The sequence below is a fragment of the Amblyraja radiata genome, chromosome 23 (assembly GCF_010909765.2).
Source record: "Amblyraja radiata isolate CabotCenter1 chromosome 23, sAmbRad1.1.pri, whole genome shotgun sequence".
Taxonomy (NCBI): domain Eukaryota; kingdom Metazoa; phylum Chordata; class Chondrichthyes; order Rajiformes; family Rajidae; genus Amblyraja; species Amblyraja radiata.
The window spans coordinates 10,701,165-10,723,254 of record NC_045978.1 but is presented as its reverse complement, the minus strand read 5'-3'; the positions used below and the strand labels follow the sequence as shown (position 1 = coordinate 10,723,254).

Sequence of the window (22,090 nt, the reverse complement as noted above, 5' to 3'; positions counted from 1 at the left end):
TAATTTGATAGGAACCTTTACAAAATTCTCATACGCTTTTTAGCTGTTTGATTTCTGCAAGGGTCAAGTATTTCAGCTGTCAGCTAATTATTTTTAAAAGATAAAATTCTAGAAATAATTAATATATATCAAGTGGCAATTGTGGAGAGAGAAGAAAGTTTACATTTCAGGTCTGTAACCTTACGCAAACAAGAAACACTCTTGAAAAGATCATTAACATGAAACAAATTTATTTTTCTCTCCACAGACTTTATGAGTTGACTACAGTATTTTGTATTTTTATCAGAAATTTCAAGCATCTACATTGCCATTGGTTGATTATCAAAACTCTGCAGACAAGAGAATTCAAAACTGATGATTTAAAAGTTTACAATTTCACTCTGGACATTTGACAAATTATTTGCACCATTAGCAAAAGGAAAATGAAGTTACCTTTTATTTGATATGAAAGAGGTATTGAATTTATGCAGAATGAAATCTCTTCTCTATAATAGATGAAAAAGAAAAAAAACTAGGGCAAGACTATTAAAATTTGTGAATCTGTATACAATTTTATTAAATGGTATCGAATAGATAGCTAAACAAACTTTTATTATGGATTATAGTTCCATTAGAATTTAATTTGGATTAATGATCAAGATAAACGTATAAAAGAGTGTATAAACCCATATTCAATTATAATTTGTTAAGGATCAATTATTTAACTACATTTATGTTGATTAACATAAATGCATGAAGCATATTGCAACTTGCCAATAGAAAAATCAGTTTTGATAATAACAACTGAAATTCAACAAATTCTGAACAACAGTTGCAATTTCTTAAATTAGGTGAATTCTGGCCTGCATTAAGCAAACTTGAAGCATACTTAACTCAGGTGGTTGGATCACGGATGTATGTTTAAGCTGCACATAGACATCAAATGCCTACTTTGCACCAGGTGCATGTGATGGAGTAGATCAATTTATCCAACTCAGAGTTGCCTACTTTTGTTTCCATTAAACAGGCAGCAATTTTGAACCAGTAGTTGGACTACAACAAAATCAAATTGCCATGCAGCCTGTCAAAATGACAGCCGGGCATCCTGCTTCCTAATCTCTGCCAATGGTGCTCTAATCTGAGCAGATGGGCGAGTTTGAGGAACAGACTACTCAATGTATTTTCCCTTTTGGAAGAGTGAATGAAGTGGCCGAATTAATGAAAAACATCAATGTGAATACACACTCAATTTGTGCAGAATATAGTGTAATCAAACATTTAAAAAAATAGCAGTGAAATCACTCTGAATGGAACACCACTGATTGGTCAAAATGGTTGTTCTTCCATCATTTAAAGGCTTCAAGTGACTTCTCAAACTATGAATTCAAAATACTTAAGTCTCTTACAAAAATATCAATCCTATGCATTCAAATAAAAGCTGCATACCATAAAATGTCTGGTATACATTGTTATTAGAATGTTTGCTTAAAAAAAAAAATCAAAGTGTTAGAACAATTATATTTATATTGTTTAAAAAAACACAGGGATGCTCAAATGACAAATCTGTCCTGATGAAAGTCAAGTATTTCTCTCTGGCAATGTCACTTAACATTGAGTATTTATAGTATCCACGGAGTTTGATTTTGTATTAAAATGTTAGTCCTACAGCATAGAAACAGCTCCATCAGTCCTACCCACCCATGTCAACCAAGAAACCCTATCTGAGCTAGTCTAACTTTTCCATGTTTGGGCCACATCTCTTTCAACCTTTCCGATCCATGTACCCATTTAAATGCCTTAAATACTATTTGTACCTGTCTCAACCACTTCCTCCGGCAGCTCTTTCCATCTATCCCTATCTTAGAAGGTAGAAAGGTCTGTGCAAATACTTCCAAACCCAATTAACATGTACAAACTAAACTTCTGAATGTAATTTAGCTAAATGTGCTACAGTAGAAACATATAGAATTTGGAGGAGTTCTCGCATCACAACCTTGTTCAGTTTGTTCCAATCCTGACTCAATATGGAGAACAAGTGGAAATCAAGGGCAAACTTCTTTAAAACTATAAAAATATGTTTTAAAGTTAAAAAAAGCTTTTAAGTTAAAATTATAACGATTTTTAATCTAAAAGTTAAGCTTGTTACCCAATTCAAAATATATAGATAATCTTAAATTTAAAGGAGATATACTGATTGTGCTGGGTGACAACTGGAATTCATGAAAGCTAATGGGCCTGTCCCACTTAGGCGACTTTTTAGGCGACTCTGCAGTCACATGTTCGCAGGTGGTTGCCGGGTAGTCGCCTTCATGGTCGTGAGGAGTTCCCGCATTCTGGGAACTAGTCGCGGCCTCATGATGGTTGCCGCAAATTTTTCAACATGTTGAAAAATTAGCGGCGACTAGAATGAAGCCGCCATGGAGAGTAGAGAGAATTCTCGGTCCGTAGGTGGGTCGCCAGGAGGTCCTAGTGGGTTGCCAGGAGATCGCAGGTTCTCTTAGGTTCTCGTAGGTTGTAGCCGGTGCTGACTGGTGAATTTCATTGGCTCATTGGGGGAAAAAAAAACATAAGCAGTAGTTTCAGAACCAAGGATAACCGACCGGTAATGTTAACGTCTGCCGAGCTTCACAGCCGTGTATCTCTGGCTTCTTAAGAGTTGTCTCCACTCCTTCTCCCCCCCCCCCCCCCCCCCCTCTCTCTCTCCCTTCTCCCCACCTCTTTTACTGTTCACTGTGCTTTTTAGCTTCTTAATTACAGCACCAACCTTCCTGTTCATTGCGGTGTGTCTGTTTCACATTGGCTTTACACCGTGTGAATTTCATTCACACAGCGCTCCCCCAGCTTGCTGTGTGTGTGTGTGTGTGTGTGTGTGTGTGTGTGTGTGTGTGTGTGTGTGTGTGTGTCTCTCTCTCTGCGTGTGTGTGCGCGTGTGTGTCTCTCTGCATGTGTGTGCGCGTGTGTGTGTGTGTCTGTGTCTCTCTCTGTGTCTCTGTGTGTGCGCGTCTCTGTCTGTGCGTGTGCGCGTCTCTGTCTGTGCTTGTGCCTGCGTACGTGTGCGCGCCTGTTCCACTTTGACAGTCGCCGTTCCAGTTGCCAGTTTTTCACCCAAGATCGGAAAAATCGCCTAAGTGGGACAGGCCCACAAGGCAACAGACTGAGAAATCAAGGTCAAGTGAAAACATAGCTCCACAACCCCAAACCCATCTTAATTGCTCACCTAAAATGGCTCACAAAATATGAATGTATTCTTGCAAATCCTTTAAAAAATATATATATATATATGCAGGCATGAATCAATAAGTTAAGGAACTTAAAAAACCTCAGAAGTACCATAAAACTCTTCCTTAAATAATTGGGGTTAAAAAAAAATTCATTAGCTTTTGAGCTTGATGAGGCACCTAGACATACCCAGAATATTAAAAAGAAAACCCTGGCAACTTGAACACTCAGGGGATTGGATAAGTAAAGGATGGGGAACCAACCTTTTGGAACCACGGCTTCAGTCAAACCAGAAAGTTTAACTTTTTTTTTCTTTTTTTAAGTATTTTATTCCGTTATTTTTACTATTATTTTGTTTTAAACAAGGCCTCCCAAATTAATTTAGTTAAACAAGATGAATAGGGTTTTACAAGACAGTTTTTATACCTGCTTATAAGTTAATTATGTTGTTTTATAGAGGCAGGGTTGGGAACTTCACAATTTTCCAGTTCAAAGTGCAAATCCCACTGTCCATTATTTTTTTTTAAAAATCTGATTTTAAAGGTGCCGAAGATAGGACAACGGGGTTGAGCTTTGGACAGACAGAATTGATGCAAATGCAGTGATTTGGAGATATCACGACCGTGGGTGTTTATCAGCTACTAGTTATATTGTTGAGGTAGTAAGAGATAATTTTAGTAGGACAATAAGGGCGACACGTAATAACTGGCAGAATGTAGCGTTTGAGGCCTGGAATAATATGGGATATCAGGGAATATGTCTCATATTACAAAAAATGTGCTCCAGACCCACAGCTGGATTGACAGATTTTCATCCCTTAAGCAATCAAAATACATCACGTCTTTACCATTTAGAATACACACCTATCCCAAAAGGAATATCCTAGCCCTTTTCAGAAAATATTTGTTGAGGATATGGTCTGTTTGACCTTTAAGCAAGAGGTAATTTCTGCCAGCATTGCAACCACCCAACATGTTTTCAAAAGAGAAGACAAGTGGACCTTGTATGCCTGTACTTGTTCTTTGATGGAGCTAATTCAGATCACCAATAGGTCTGTTTGGTTTTCACTGTTATGATGCTTGGACAAGGCAGAAGAATTACACAATGTGTACGAGCACCGGCACTTAAATTCATGTCCCGAATAAATTCCCAGGTTCATAAATACAGCAGCTCGGCAGACAATTTCTTGTGTTTAGAAAAGAATAATCAGCTAGGAATATTCTGGTAATTAATATTAAAATTTTACTATCAGGAATTCCTGAATTCCTATGAATTTTATTGAGTTAGTTATACACATGTACTGTTATTACTTCAGTTTGTCTTTGAGCATTTGTTAAATGTATTGTTCATTTAACTTGAGCAGTATACTTAATCCAGACTAGTTAAAAGACAAAAGCCCGAAAGAACAGATTTTGTGCAGTCTCTGCAACATGCATTTTATAAAGGAATTAAATAGCAACTATATAATTATAGAAAAAGGGTTATAATTATACTTAATCCCATTTTGTTGTTAATGCATGCTTCTTATAAAAAAGTGCCTAATGATACCTTACCAATTGCATGCAGACATGCAACAAAGTCTTCTAAATTAGGGAAATAAAAACACACGAGAAGTGTCGAGTGTGATTAATAGTCATTTTTGAAAAAGTTTACAATCTGTAAAGAACATTTTGTAGACCACCACTTCCAATAACTACCGTTTACAGCTATCCCAATCTACTTTAATAGCAATTAAAATATATTTTTGCCTATAGGTAGGAACAATACCAGTTCATTCTTTTCTTTGTTATATCTGTTTGGGAAGTAGTGGTTCTGTTTCTCTTTTCTAAAAGTGGGGTTTTTTTTTTTAAATTTCCATTTGTAAAAAAAATATACACAAGGAATGAGCCCAGCCAGTGAAACTCTTACTACCCTGTCCACTTAAGTCTATACTTCTGGTGATATTAACTCGATAGATTATGAAGCTCATTTCATAAAAGTGAGTAATTTACAATGATAGTGCTACTGTACAACAGGCAAACTTTAAACAAAACACTGGCACCTGTAAGTGCAGATCAAGAAACCTAGAGTGTAATAACAGTGCCATCCTCCTCAATGCTTTGCCTGTTCACGTTTTCAACAGGATCCGCTTTTATGGGACCTGATGGCATGTACACGTTTCCTTTAACTCCAGCAACAGAGCCATTTGAAGTTACACCATGATTATGGTCATTTTTTGTTAACGATGCTATGCTAGCACTGGTAGAAGTTGCCACTGAAATGTGTTGTGGCTCACCACTGCCCTCAATGACAATGTCAGTATCTTCATCACTGTCCATGTCTTCTGAATGGAAATTTTGCACAATGTGTGGAGACGCCATATAAGCAAGGTGGCTAGTTCCACTGTCAGTAGACTGACCTGAACTACCAGAAGTCCGACTGATTCTCACAATATTATTCCTTTGATTTGCTGGCTTCACAGTAATGATGAGATTATGGCTGTTTGCTATCATCATATCAGTCACTTGATCAAGACTTTTTCCTGACACTTCAATCCCATTCACCTCAAGAACTTCATCATTTACAGCTAGCAGACCAGTGCTTTCTGCCAATCCCCCTTGCACCAATCTGGAAATGAAAATTCCAGGGACTTTCTCAAGTCCATTGGGGGTTACTCGAACACTTGAGCCATCGCGAATATAGAATCCAAGTGGTTTATCAGACCCGTGCTTGTACAGCCGCACTCTTCGGTGGGTTTCTGGCAGAATATCCACATCAATGATTGAAGACACAGGACGGAAGTCACGCGGCAAGCTGATTGCAATTGAGGATTTTTTTCGATTAACATCAGGACGCAGTACGTTTGACAGGACGTTCTTTCTCCGCGTTAAAGTGTCTGTACCAAAAGCACTGTAGTCAGCATCCTCTGCAAAACAAGAAATATCTCGTTATATATACACACCACATTAATAGACAGATTATACATTTCTAAAGCTTTAATTTCAAAAACCATGAAAATATCGAATAAAATAATTGTCATCATCCAGTTTTTCTCCCTCGCTTTGTGGAAAGTTTTTCATATGTGATTGTATTGAAATACTGGCAGTATAACCATTTCTCAGTTGCCTTCTGGTACAGCAAGTGCCATTTGTTTGCAACAGAATTTGGCTATGCTTTTGTACTGCAAATCGATGGTGTATGACTACAAGCTCAAGGAAATTTCAACAATTCAATTAAGACAATGAAATGTAGGCAGCTGAACATGTAATATGTTCATGAAATGTGAATGTCACTGGTAATGCTAGCATTTATTGTCTACCTTTAATTGTTTCCAAATTAAGGAGGTTATTAAGAGTCAGCCACATGAGTATATCAAGAGTCACATATACCCCACATAGGGCAAGGATTGTTGATTTTCTTTCCGGAAGGACATGTGAACCAAATGTGTACATTTTATAACTATTATGGAGTAAAGTTATTAAATAAATTACAGCAAGTTCTATAGGAGTGAAAATCTCATATACCCTTCACTAAAACACTCAATAGTGATATCCATGCAAAATCATAGGTTAAATGGCTAGGTTCAGTTCATTTTTGGGAAGGCTGGGATGCAAGCCTCGATAAGTCTTTCCAGTTAGGAAAGTGATTAGAAATGGTAAGTATAAGCCTACATGACCATATCTTCACCAAGTTACATCGACATGCATCTGTCTATGGTAATGCTGGTTGATGTCATCAGTACCGAATCCTTGTACAGCCAAATCTCCGTTTCCACACCAAGAGCACTCACCAAAGTGTGTGGCACTGTACAGTGTAAACAACAACAGTGACCAGTAACAGGCCCTCCAGCCTATAATGTCTGTGCCAATACTAATGCCAATTTAAACTAATCCCATCTGCCAGCACATGGTCTATATCCGCCCCAAATCCCTGCCTATTTCTGTACCTATCAAAATACTTCTGAAATGTTTTATTGTTTCTGCTTCACACCTCCCTTCCTCTGCCGCTAACACAGCACCAACCAATCTCTGTAAAAAGATGACACATCAACTTTAAACCTCCTCCTCCGCTCCCTTTCACATTAGAGCTATGCTCTCTAGTATTTAACCTTTCCACCCTAGGGGAGAGCCAATCTACCCTACTCATGCCTTGCATTGTTTATATACTCTATGAGATTGTCACTCATTCTCCAATACTCCAGTAAAAACATTCCAAGTCTGTCCAGCTTTCCTGATAACATACTTTCTAAACCAGGCAACATCCTTCTACTTCTGAACTACTTCTGCTCTCTTTCCAATCACTATGGCCAAGAAAGCACACCAATACCTCTACTTCCACAGAAGAGGATGGAAATGTGGCATGTCCAATTTCAGTAGATGCCCTGCAGAAAACATATTTTTGTGCTACACCACAAATTAATTTGGCAATTGCTCTGCCCAATACTGCAATTATTGTCATATGTCCCAGATGGGACAATGAAATTCTTACTTGCTGCAGCACAACAGAATATGTGAATATGTAAACAGAGTACATAACGGGAAAAATCAAAAAGAAAAAGTAAAATAAATAACAAATATAGTGCAAATAACAATATAGTCTTTTGCAGTTCAGAGCTCAGAGCTTATTTGTTGTTGTGTTTAATAGCCTGATGACTGTAGGGAAGAAGCTGTTTCTGAACCTGGACGTTAGTTTTCAGGCTCCGGTACCTTCTTCTTGATGACAATGGTGAGAGTGTGTGGCCACGATGGTGTGGTTCCTTGATGGTTTTGACTGCCTTTTTGAGGCAGCGACTACGATAGATCCCTTCACCGTGGGGAGGTCAAAGCCGGTGATGGACTGGACAGTGGTCACAACTTTTTGCAGTCTTTTTCGCTCCTGGACTTTCAAGTGGCCGAACCAGGCCCTGATGCAACCAGTCAGAATGCTCTCTACCGTGCACCTGTAGAAGTTTAGGAGAATCCTCGTCGACATGCCGAATCTCCGTAATCTTCTCAGGAAGTAGAGTCGCTGATGTGCCTTCTTTATAATTGCAACAGTGTGCTGGGTCCAGGAAAGATCATCGGAAATATGCACGCCCAGGAATTGACCCTCTCCACCATCGTCCCATTGATATGAACATAGCATACCACCAGATTCAGGAACAGCTTTTTTCACACTGAACTGACCTCTCATAAGCTGAGGTAGATAAAAATGCTGGAGAAACTCTGCGGGTGAGGCAGCATATAGGGAGCATATAGGGAGAGAAGGAATAGGTGACGTTTTGGGTTGAGGCCCTTCTTCAGACTGATGTGGAGGTGGGGGGGCGGGAAGAAGAAAGGAAGAGGTGGAGACAGTAGGCTGTGGGAGAGCTGGGAAGGGGAGGGGAAGGAGGGAGAAAGCAAGGACTACCTTAAATTGGTGAAGTCAATGTTCATACCGCTGGGGTATAAACTGCCCAAGCGAAATATGAGGTGCTGCTCCTCCAATTTGCGGTGGGACTCACTCTGGCCAGGGAGGAGGCCCAGGACAGAAAGGTCGGATTCGGAATGGGAGGGGGAGTTGAAGTGCTGAGCCACCGGCAAATCAGAATGGTTAATGCGAACCGAGCGGAAGTGTTGGGCGAAGCGATCGCCAAGTCTCACCGATGTAGAGTAGCTGACATCTAGAGCAGCAGATGCAATAGATGAGGTTGGAGGAGGTGCAGGTGAACCTCTGCCTCACCTGGAAAGACTGCTTGCGTCCTTGGAAGGAGTCAAGGGGAGCGGTAAAACGACAAGTGTAGCATTTCCTGCGGTTGCAAGGGAAAGTGCCAGGGCAGGGGGTGGTTTGGGTGGGAAGGGACGAATTGACCAGGAGTTACGGAGGGAGCGGTCTCTGCGGAAAGCAGAAAGGGGAGGGGATGGGAAGATGTGGCCAGTGGTGGGATCCCGTTGGAAGTGGCGAAAATGTCAGAGGATTATAAGCTGAGCGTCGCCTCAATCTCCCACTCCTACCTTATTGTGGCACTTGCACTTTGCTTTATATTAACACTTTTTCTGCAGCGGTAACTTTTTTCATAAGTTCTAGGTTGGCCCATTCGGCCCACCAAGTCTACTCTGCCATTCACTCATGGCTGATCTATCTTTCCCTCTCAATCCCATTCTCCTGCTTTCTCCCCATAACCCCTGACATCTTGAATAATCAAGTAACACTATTCTGTCTCTGGTTATTTTTCTCTTTGGATCACCCATTGTACTTATGTGTATGGCTTAATTGTAAGGTAGGACTGGATAGTATGCAAACAAGGTTCTGCACAATATTGAAAGGCACGACAATAAACCAATAATAACCAAGGTCTTCACATCCTTCCTGTAATGCACACAATATTCCAAATGTGGCCTAACCAAAGTTTTATAGGGTGCGAGATGACCTTGCCAACTTTTATATTCAATATGCCAACTGTGCAGAAGACCAGTGTGCAGTTTGTTTGCTTGCAGTTGTACTGCTTGCAATTTTGCCGTCCGGTATAGTCTCAATACAGATGTGGCATGGTGAATTTCAGAAAGGTTGTAGGCCATCAGTAACAACAGAAATACAGTGCATTCAGAAAGTATTCAGACTCCTTCATTTTTTAAAATCATAAATCTACACACAATACTCCAGACTGAAGAAGTGAAATCAGGTGTTTAGAAATGTTTGCGAAGTAATTAAAAAGAAATAACTGAAATATCACATTTACATAACAGGGCTCTCACTTAACTTTTTTCCCCTGTCAAGAGATGGCCAAAGGGCATAACTGCAGCAAATGTTCTTTTGGTAATATGTTTAAGGGTGTCAAAACGCCACGTTACCGGACATTCAGATTAGATGTACGTGTTGTGAACAGCAATGAAGATACCCAGTTTGTATGCAACAGATTAAAAAAAAATTATTGATAAACGCTGTTTTCATCATTCCCACCAGAATTAACATTAAAACTTCAACTGAAATATCTCCTGACCAAATTCGTGATGTATATGACTGACTGTAGAAGTTAAACCTGGATAAATCCAACGTATAGTTGTGAATGTTGCTCATTAAATAACTACAGTACTGATACTCCATTTTAAGAGCATTGATTTGCCGTTAAAATTAATTCTGTAATACGCAGCCATGGTAGCAGTGACAATCAAACACTGCGGTTTTAATGTTTCACGTGTTCACAATTTAATTAATCCATCTTTATGGATTAAAATAATAGCATTGGAAATTAAAACACATTTGATTGCATTCCGTTATCAAATATAGTCAATGTTCGCTCTGAAGACATTTCCAGCACAGTGGGGTCGGGGGGTTGGGTGAATCAGTGCGGGATGGATAGATGGCGGTGGGGGGGGGGGGGAGGTGAGAAGGCAATCGGTGCGGAATGGATGGATTGAGGCAGGGGAATTAGTCCGTGTTGGTTGGAGTAGGTAAAATTGTGAGGGGAGAGTGCAGGGGATGTCAGTGGGGGTTGAATGGGGGATCAGTACGGGATGGATGGGGGGGGGGGGGGGGGAGGATCAGTGCAGGATGGATGGGGGGAAATCATCAGTACAGGATGAATGGGGGGGGGGGGGGATCAGTACGGGGTGGATGGGGGAAGGGTATAAAACAGATGTGGGGAAGGATATAAAACAGATGTGGGGAAGGGTATAAAACAGATGTGGGGAAGGGTATAAAACAATGTCTGCAGCATTGCAGGTCCCAAAGAGCACAGTGTCCTCCATCATTCTTAAATGGAAGAACTGGAACCACCAGGACTTTTCATAGAGCTGGCTGCCCGGCCAAACTGAGCAATCGGGGGAGAAGGGCCTTGGTCAGGGAGGTGACCACGAACCTGAAGTTCACTCTGACAGAGGTCCAGAGTTGCTCTGTGGAGATGGGAGAACTTTCCAGAAGGACAACTATATCTGCAGCACTCCACCAATCAGGCCTCTACCATAGTGGCCAGATGGAAGCCACTCCTCGGTAAAAGCCCGCTTGGAGTTTGCCAAAATGCATGAGAAACAAGATTCTCTGGTCTGATGAAACTAAGATTGAACTCTTTGGCCTAAATGCCAAGCATCACGTCTGGAGAAAACCAGGCACCGCTCATCACCTGGCCAATACCTTAGCTAATGTGAAGCATGGTGGTGGCAGCATCATGCTGTGGGAATGTTTTTCAGCAGCAGGAACTGGGAGACTAGTCAGGATCGAGGGAAAGATGAACGGAGCAAAGTACAGAGAGATCCTTGATGAAAATCTGCTCCAGAGCGTTCTGGACCTTAGACAGGGGTGGAGGTTCATCTTCCAACAGGACAACGACCCTAAGCACACAGCCAAGACAACGCAGGAGTGGCTTCATGACAAGTCTGTGAATGTCCATGAGAGGCCCAACCAGAGACCGGACTTGAACCCGATCGAACATCTCTGGAGGGATCTGAAAATAGCTGTGCATCGACGTTCCCCATCCAACCTGACAGAGCTTGAGAAGATCTGAAGAGAAGAATGGGAGAAATTACCCAAATACAGGTCTGCCAAGCTTGTAGCGACATACCCAAGAAGACTTGAGGTATGCCAAAGGTGCCTCAAAGTATTGTAAAGGGTCTGAATACTTATGTAAATGTGATATTTCAGTTATTTCTTTTTAATTACTTTGCAAAAATTTCTAAACACCTGTTTTCGTTTTTTTATTATGGAGTATTGTGTGTAGATTGGTGATATTCTAAAATGGATTAAATTCATTTTTAAGGCTGTAAAATAACAAAATGTGGAAAAAGTGAAGTGGTCTGAATACTTTCTGAATGCACTGTATGCATAAGATGCAAGTTCATAGCCCACCATTTCCATCACTCTCGTTACTGATCAGGCCAGGGGATCAATGAGTGCAAAAGATCACGAGCAATTTAAAGCTATACTTAGAGATGCCAGCCCAGTGAAGCTGCAGAACAGGATTACATGTTTTTTTTAAACAGCAAAAAACACATGCAACAGATATAAGCAATCTCATAACAGACAAAAGCTGTATAGTCCTACCACATGAATGGTGGCACCCAATTAAACAAGGGCAAGTAGGGATCAGTAATAAATTTTGCGAGTGACACCCGGATGCCAAAAATGAATCAAAAACAACCCACTAAGAATAGAAACTTTGCACAAAATCTCTTTCCAATTCACCAAGCTTCTACCATCCCGCAGAGTACTAAGCAGCTTAATTCGCTCTACATATATCAAGCAGTACAGGAATTCCTTTCACTAATCCACTGAAAAATGACAATTTAACTTTTAAATGAATTCATACTGCTGGCATTGTTGTGTTCCATTAAGTGGACTGTATCCCAATGTAAGAAAACGAGTAGTGACTCCTGGACACAATGTTAAAAAAAAATAAAAAATAAAAAATCACAAAAATCAGTTTTGTAAGATCACAATACAATTTCTTGCCTCAACTTCCTGGCTGTGGTAAGAGGTAGGGTTTCACAACAGACTGCATACAGAAAATAGAGAAACATTAATGGTGGGAGAGGAGGTTGTTTCTGGGGTGTAGAATTATTATAAAGCAGTAAAAGGAATTAATCTTATGGAAAAAATGCATTTAATTCCAGAGAAACAGTTTGTTGCTTCGATTCAATTTGTGAGAATCAATAATAGGAGGGCAAAAATTATTCTTCATGTGGAAGATGGGGAGGAGCATGGGATCTCCAAAAAAACTAATTTGCATGCAAAAATTGAAAAATCCATACCTTCTGAAATGCAGCCAGTCGGATTAAAAAGAGAATTAAACCAACATTATGAAATAAGGGCAAAAAATATATATTTTTTCCATGGTGCTAGTGACTAACATAGATAACGCAATGCCAATTCTGATGGGCAAGCCAAAATCTTGTGTACATAAATTTCAGTCTCAAATTGAGACAGCCTAATGTGATATTTCTGTTTCTCCATCTGATGGGAGATTCAATTTTACTGTTTTTTGTACTGTATAATCCAATGCATCAACCAGCTGAATTACCCTCCATGGTTGGTTTTCAATAGTCAGAACTATGGCAAAGTGTAATACCATTTGGTTTTCATTTTTTCCCCAAATTTGTTTGCAAAATATACTTGATATTCTGAAAACTGGTTATTACTCATTAGTTTCCCTGAAGCAAGATGGTAGATCTCCTTATGTTGCTGGTGCTTACATAAATGATACAGCGAAGAAAACTCCAGATCTTTGTCCGTGAAGTAACAGCAATAAATTCCCAGCTCACAATGCTTGTTATTAGGGGTCACGGTGCCCCTACTGCATGGTTCTTTTTTCTGTTTGGTTGTAGGCAGTTAGGAAGACTACTGAAAATGAAAGGTTGGCAGGATGCTGTAGCCCACCCTTTTGTGTGCATATAGTGCAGCCAAAACGAAGGGCTACATTTTAAATGCAAATGCTTTTTTCAACCAAAAAAAATTTACATCAAGAACAATGAGAAATTTAACAAATTAGAAGAGAGCTACATTAAAAATGATTGGCAAAGCAATAGTTAACCTATTGTTTACATGTTATTGAGTGTTGTACTGTGTGCAAACTTTTACAGTAGTATTCCCTACTCCTCCTGTATATGATCCAAATAAGTTCCAACCATGGACTATTCTAGTTCAGTTGATAAAATGGAGAGTTAGCCTATTTTGATTAAGGTGACAATGCACTGGGGTGTTTTGATTAGATGAGGAGAAAACTGCTAAGATTTCAGCATAGAAAACGTCAGAGAATGTTCTTCTTCCGTCTGAAGAAGGGTCTCGACCTGAAATGTTGCTTAACCATGTATTCCTGAGATGCTGCCCGAGCCGCTGAGCTACTCCAGCACTCTCTTCTTCAGAGAACGTAAGCAAGGGATATGGGGAGAAGGCAGGCATGGGTTATTGATTGGGGATGATCAGCCATGATCGCAATGAATGGCAGTGCTGGCTCGAAGGGCCGAATGGCCTCCTCCCGCACCTATTTTCTATGTTTCTAAGATTGGCCTCTCTCGCTGCTATGGTTGGGATTGCGGTGACATTTATTGCTAATTCTCAAAAATGAAGGATGACTATTTGGGTAAAGTAGTACATATATTCAATCATGCAGGAGAAAAATCAAAAGCAAAGGAATGGGATGACTAAAGAAAATGATGGCTGACAGATTTCAACCATATCTTGAAAATATTGGGGATTCTCATTTGCGCAATCACTAGATTGAGGTAACAGGGTGTAACACAAGATCATAGAAATTCTTAAGTAACAAAGTCATTTCCAAGTTTAAATTACAATTTATCTCAATGTTAACTGTACAAACTGCTTAGTTTGTTACAGCTTGGCAAGGGTGGGTGGGGAAAAGACTGATTTAATGTTTTCATCAGGTACACGCTTATCCAGATTCCATTGAATGAGTCATCATCCTGGAATGCGTATAAAGATAAAATCAAATTAATTCCCCAATAAAGGGACTTTGAATATGTCAACAATATCACTTATTAATATTACACTGGAATCATGTCTAATGTCTCTCGCACCTTTGTAGATAGATATTTGAGTAAAAATATTACTTTTAATCACACAAGTAAACCAAGCTCTGCGAATGACCTGTCAAGAAATGTTCATATGGTATTCAAAAAGATAACAAACATTTCACTTTTGACCCCTTAAATTGTGGTGTATTTGGATGATGTTAACCAGATGGATATTCAAATGGCCTTAATGTCCATAGACTGAGGAATAAGAGAATTTACCAAAATTCTCATCCAATTGTGCATCAGTGACTAAATATGTCTATTTGAACAGAGTCATGTGTCAATGCTTGGTGATTGAAACACTTGCAAATCAGGTTAACATGAAAGGTCATGCGAGACTTGTTAATATTTGGGATGCAGTAGAGGAAAAAAAATGTGCTTTAACTGCAGTGGCATGCTAAGAATGCTAGATTGCATAACAACACAAGGGAAGAGGAAAGAGATGATAGTGCCATATTGCACTGGGCTTTAAGTATTAAAATAGTTAATCGAAACAAATGATGGAATCACAATCTGGACTAAGTTAGGGTGAAAAAAATGAGGAAGAGAAAATGAGAGGCTGATAACGCTGCTCACTACCCTCAAACATTTTCTGCTAAGAATATGATTTACCCTTTCATAATGTACCAGTTTTATCGTTGTTCAGGTTTGAAATGGCGACCCATCAGTGGTGTGGACAAAGATAGTAATAATTTATGACCGAGAGAATTAAACATTCAAATTTTGTAAAATTATATTTAATTTAGCTACAGTAAACTACTATCTATGTTTAGAGATTCTCAAAAACTGGGGACACCATTCAAAGGAACATTAATACTGTCAGTATTAATATAGAAAATAGGTAATGGAGACTCAAGGGTCAGATCAATCTTTTTAAAGTTCTTAGTTGGACAGCAGCTGGTTAAGTAAATTTGGGATTTTTTAAATTTTGAAAATGTTACAAATTCATTCAATTGCTCAAAGCTGAACCTTCGTAAGTGCCAACATAATCTCCTTTCAGAATATCTGTGATGGGCATCTCCTAACAACTACAAGCTGAAGCAAATGACTGACTAACTGGTTCAATGAGAGCAGAAACTAGTTTAAGATCAGTGCCTCATTAGAGCCTTCGCCGCTCCCAAACATTTGCTTGCTGCCAACTTGGAGGAGAGAGAGTTGACAATCATAAGATAGGTAATATTCCAAAGATTTTATGGTGTGTTGGCAAGTCTGGAGGCAGCAATGAGATTAGTACAAATCAGTTTTTCACAAATGGCAAGTACCAGAGAGTAGCAGGAGCACCGTGGAGAAAGACAATTTGTATGAAAGGTTTTATAGCTTCAGCAGCAGTCTCCATTAAGTTCTGGCAATCTACTGGTTCTGACTATATGATTGCATTGGTAGAGGAAGGAGATCAGATATTCTAACTGTCCAAATTCTTAATCATATTGAAACAATATTTATTTAACATTGAAAATTAAACATTGAACAAATTTCAATTGTATCATAGTGAATTTCAGATTTATACCAATTTTTATTTTAAGGGCAAAATATTAATGAACGTGCAGAAAAGGATAGCATTGATGACTGAACTTCAATAAGGACTTTGATAAGGTCCCACATAGGAGATTATTGGGAAAAATTAGAGCACATGGTATTGGGGGTAGGGTACTGACATGATTTTAAAAAATGGTTAGCAGACCGGAAACAAAGAGTAGGGATTAACGGGTCCCTTTCAGAATGGCAGGCAGTGACTAGTGGGGTACCGCAAGCCTCGGTGCTGGGACCGCAGCTACAGTGCCCTCCATAATGTTAAGGACAAAGACCCATCATTTATTTATTTGCCTCTGTACTCCACAATTTGAAATTCGTAATAGAGGAAAAAGATTGCATGTGGTTAAAGTGCACATTGTCAGATTTTAATAAAGGCCGTTTTTATACATTTTGGTTTCACCATGTAGAAATTACAACAGTGTTTATACATAGTCCCCCCCCCCATTTCAGGGCACCATAATGTTTGGGACACAGCAATGTCATGTAAATGAAAGTAGTCATGGTTATTATTTTGTTGCATATCCTTTTAATGCAATGACTGCTTGAAGTCTGCAATTTATGGACATCACCAGATGCTGGGTGTCTTCTCTGGTAATGCTCTGCCAGGCCTGTATTGCAGCCATCTTTAATATGCTTGTTTTGGGGGCTAGTCCCCTTCAATTTTCTCTTCAGCATATAAAAGGCATGCTCAATTGGGTTCAGATCGGGTGATTGACTTGGCCACTCAAGAATTTACCATTTTTTAGCTTTGAAAAACTCCTTTGTTGCTTTAGCAGTATGTTTGGGATCATTGTCTTGCTGTAGAATGAACCACCAGCCAATGTGTTTTGAGGCATTTGTTTGAACTTGAGCAGATAAGATGTGTCTACACACTTCAGAATTCAGTATGCTACTACCATTGGCAGTTGTAACATCAATGAAGATAAGTGAGCCTTCAGTACCTCCAGCAGCCATGCATGCCCAGGCCATAACACCCCCACCACCGTGTTTCACAGAAGAGGAGGAATGCTTTGGATCTTGGGCAATACCTTCACTCCTCCATACTTCGCTCTTACCATCACTCTGATATGTTAATCTTTGACTCATCTGTCCACAAGACCTTTTTCCAGAACAGTGGTTGCTCTTTTAAGTACTTCTTGGCAAACTGTAACCTGGCCATCCTATTTTTGCAGCTAACCAGTGGTTTGCAATTTGCAGTGTAGCCTCTGTATTTCTGTTCATGAAGTCGTCTGCGGACAGTGGACATTGCCAAATCCACACCCGACTCCTGAAGAGTGTTTCTGATCTATCAGACAGGTGTTTGGGTTTTATTCTGTCATCAGCTGTGGAGGTCTTCCTTGGCTTTCCAGTCCCTTTACGATTAGTAAGCTCACCAGTGCTCTCTTTCTTCTTAATGATGTTCCAAACAGTTGATTTTGGTAAGCCTAAGGTTTGGCCGATGTCTCTAACAGTTTTATTCTTGTTTCTCAGTCTCATAATGGCTTCTTTGACTTTCATTGGCACAACTTTGGTTCTCATGTTGATAAACAGCGATAAAAGTTTTCAAAGGTAATAGAAAGACTGGAGGAAAGACTCGGTGCTGAGAGCTCTCTTATACCTACATTATGAGGCAATTAAACATACCTGTGCACTTACAAACAACTGTGAAGTCATGTGTCCCAAACATTATGGTGCCCTGAAATGGGGAACTATGTATGAACACAGCTGTAATTTCTACATGGTGAAACCAAAATGTATAAAAATGTTAATAAAATCTGACAATATGCACTTTAACCACATGCGATTTTTTTCTATTACAAATCTCAAATTGTGGAGTACAGAGGCAAATAAATAAATGATGGGTCTGTCCCAAACATTATGGGGGGCACTGTATTTACAATATACATTAATGATTTAGATGAAGGGATTAAAAGTAACATTAGCAAATTTGCAGATGACACAAAGCTGGGTGGCAGTGTGAACTGTGAGGAGGATGCTATAAGGATGCAGGGTGACTTGGACAGGATGGGGGAGAGGGCAAATGCAGTTTAATGTGGATAAATGTGAGGTTATCCACTTTGGTGGCAAGAATAGGATGGCAAATTATTATCTGAATGGTGTCAAGTTAAGAAAAGGGGAAGTACAACGAGATCTGGGTGTCCTTGTACATCAGTCACTGAAAGTAAGCATGCAGGTGCAGCAGGCAGTAAAGAAAGCTAATGACATGTTGGCCTTCATAAGAGAAGTTGAGTATAGGAGCAGAGAGGTCCCTCTGCATTTGTACAGGGCCCTGGTGAGACCACGCCTGAAGTATTGTGTGCAGTTTTGGTTTCCAAATTTGAGGAAGGGCATTCTTGTTATTAAGGGAGTGCAGCGTTGGTTCACTATGCTAATTCCCGGGATGGTTGGACTGTCATATGTTGAAAAAATAGTGCGACTGGGCTTGTATACACTGGAATTTAGAAGGATGAGAGGTAATCTTATTGAAACATAAAATATTATTAAGGGCTAGGACACGCAAGAGGCAGGGAACATGTTCCCGATGTTGGGGGAGTCCAGAACCAGGGGCCACAGTTTAAGAATAAGGGGCATGCCATTTAGAACGGAGACGAGGAAAAACTTTTTCACACAGAGAGTTGTGAATATGTGGAATTCTCTGCCTCAGAAGGCAGTGGAGGCAGATTCTCTGGATGCTTTCAAGAGAGTTAGATAGACCTCTTAAAGATAGCGGAGTCAAGGGATATGTGGAGAAGGCAGGAACGTAGTACTGATTGTGGTTGATCAGCCATGGTCATAGTGAATGGCAGTGCTGGCTCGAAGGGCTGAATGGCCTACTCCTGCACCTATTGTCTATTGATAGACAAGTACAGGTGGCATATTTTATTCTGAAGGGGGCTAAATGGTTTTTGTAATTAAACAATCTAAATTAGCTGGACAAACAAAGACAACAAAGAATTTGCACACCAAAAAATTAAAGATGCAGATTAATGGGCAAACAGCACTGAGAGCTCACCTTTAGAGAAGGGAAATTAAATAGGGTGTTTTACATTGTGGATGAGGGAAGGACATGAACAGGCTAAATAAATGGGCAAAAACATTGCAGAAGAGGTATGATGTGAATAGGTGACAGGTCACCCACCATGCTGGAGTTCAAAACTATATATATATTTTTAAATGGCGAGGTTGAAAAGGTGGTGAAGAATGAATGCACAGAAATCACTAGAAGTTAAGAAGCAAGTACGATAAACAATTGGGAAGGAAATAGTATGCTTGCCTTTACTGCAGCAGGATTTGAATGCTGTTATAGCGATATATTGCACCAACTACCTGCCCACCTACTGATAATCCAGTTGTACAAGCCTCTCATATCCGAAACACTTCTTTGCATTTTTGTTCCCCCACGCACAATTTAATTTAAATTGTGCATAACACAAAGTTACTACTTATTTTGCACACAAGCATCCAATTTTGAAAGAAAATTGAATGAAAAAAGGTACAATCTATTTCAAATTAAACAATTTACTTGCCACTGTAATGCTAAGTAGTTTAGTAGCCCTACACAAGTTGAAAATCCCCCGGCTTTAGAAATACAAATCAGCTACCTTGGATGGACAAAAGCATTTTTAGCCTATTATTTTGTTAGTTATTTTTATAACTATTTTATAACTTATATAAACTATTTTTAGATAGTTTTATAAATTATCTGAATTCCATACACACTGAAATACATAGTACAGCTTTGATAACAAATACTATTGACATTATCTTCATAAACTAAATGCTGGCTGTAATTAGTAGTAGCTAGTGCCTTTTAAATCTGTAGCTCATAATCAGTCATAGTGGCAATAGTTGTTTAATCATTAGCAATAGGAATTCTAAGAATCTACTCTAGCTTGAAACAAATTTCATGACATAAATCAATCTCAATACAACTATAACTGATCTGATTGGCTATACTTCCTCACAAAATTGTGCTTTTGTAAAGGATACATCTTCCAAGATTATTAAACATTTCAATGTCATTATTTAGATCAAAGTAGAATTAGGTGTTGTGGAAGCCAAAAAGGTTCAAAAATCTAAGTGTTTTTTTTAAACCGAAATCTGCAAAGGGGTCAACTTAATCTAAAAGAATGGATGTCCACAAGTACTTTGTGCCAATGGATGGGAATCTTATTTTTAATCTTCAAAGTACAAATTTAAATTACAATATTCCAGCTACCATATTAACATTTTGTTCCATTCCCCTAAGAGATGTTCATGCATAGCATAAGCTATCAAGTAATGATGCACATACAAATTAACAGGAAGATTTTCTACATTCCCAAAAGCATCTTTCAATATTCACGGGTGTAGTTTAAACAGTTAGGAACATTAATTTAAATGCCAAAACTGAAACGAAGATAAACATTAATAAACCAAGTTACCGTGCAAGTCCTCAAACAGATACAAAAACATATTCTGTGCCTCAAAAGAATTATTCATTGCCCTCAATGCCTGAAGACAGAGGATTTTTTTTCCTTTCCCATCACTATGGCAAGTTAATTGCTCAACTGGGAAAAATATAATCTCATTGAAAATAATGAGTGTGGCCCACAGTCTGGGTCTTTTAGATCATTCTTGGTCAAAATATAAATCCATCTAATTTTCTTCACCCATCTGATGGTAAGAGCCAATTTCATACAAAAGATGAAGACAGTCCATGTGCCCAACAATACACTTGGTCACATGACCATCTGCTTCAAATGATGCACACATGTCTAGTTTCCTCAAGGGGCAACCTTATATTTGGTATCAGTAATTTGCCCTAAAAAGGACCAATAAGTATTATGTAACCCATGATCAGTAATCAGTACAATGAATTGTTTTGAATTATGGATGTTCTCTCAACAATTCTCATATTATAGAATGTCTGTACAGTAGCATTCATTTGTTGTTGCATTGTGAATTACTGACTCTTCAAGGGTCTTCCAACACTAAGATTCCATGATTTTGTCTCCCTCTGAACATTTCACGTCAGTGTAGTTAGTTGCTTTACTGAGCTATACAGTATTGAATAAACTTAAAACATGTTCCTTGCTTGCTGACTCATTTCTGTGTTACACTTCTACTGCTACCAGTGAATCTGTGGCACATCCTTTTCCCTAACCTCCAGAAAGGCACAGCGTTTTTTGTTCCTTCCATGCCTACAAAGTAGGAAAATGAGAAATGCAATCAGCTTATTCCAAATGAAAATCAGTTATAAAAAGACAGGTCAGAATTGGTCATCAATAGATCCAATCAATTTCTCACCTCAAAATACTGAAATTAATCTGACCATTGGTCTACAGCTAAAGAGGAAACCTTAACAATGCAATTGGATTTCAACTATACACAAATCAGTAGCAAACAGCTGCAGATGAAGGAATCTGAAGTTTAAAAAACACAAATTGCTGGAAATAGTTAGTGGTAATGCCTAATAGAGAAACAACCTTGACACTTGGATTTTACAGTCAACAGCTAAATAATAAAATTTGCATCTGACCACAACAGAAGAATTTTTGCATATTTAAAAGGAAGAAAATTATAAAAATTAATTTATGACAGTGTACAGATGATATTTTGTTGACATATGTACAAATATGGGCAAGGACACAGTGTTAACTATTCTTTTTGTGATTGAAATAGTTCCGTAAGCTGTTATATCCAACTGAGAGTGCAGGGTACAGTGTGAAACAAAACCAGACCAGTCTGTCCATTGAGCCTCCTATGCAATGTAATAAGAGCATGGCTTATCAGTTTGTTATCTCATGTTCACCTTCCCATCTACTGATCAACATTTCATCCACATTTCTCATTTAGATTCTGATCTTTCTCACTCTCCAAACTCCAGTGGTTACAAGCAGAGCCTATCAAATTTATTTTCAAAATATAGCCCAACTATA

The 22,090-nt window shown here is 39.0% G+C and overlaps 1 protein-coding gene and 1 long non-coding RNA gene across 2 annotated transcripts in view; one reads left to right on the top strand and one right to left on the bottom strand.

Annotated features, from left to right (window-relative positions):
• The first annotated feature begins 264 nt into the window (after nucleotides 1-264).
• LOC116986226 lies at nucleotides 265-21,371 on the top strand. Its single transcript, XR_004415444.1, has 3 exons — nucleotides 265-1,062; nucleotides 20,590-20,594; nucleotides 21,361-21,371. It is a non-coding gene; the product is annotated as an uncharacterized LOC116986226 (long non-coding RNA).
• Nucleotides 3,244-22,090, bottom strand: part of pard6b (par-6 family cell polarity regulator beta) — a 40,902-nt gene continuing 22,055 nt past the window's right edge. The window contains exon 3 of the mRNA XM_033041540.1: nucleotides 3,244-6,103. Coding sequence (XP_032897431.1) covers nucleotides 5,262-6,103 — 842 coding nt within the window. The 3' untranslated portion in view covers nucleotides 3,244-5,261. The remainder of the gene's footprint in view (nucleotides 6,104-22,090) is intronic.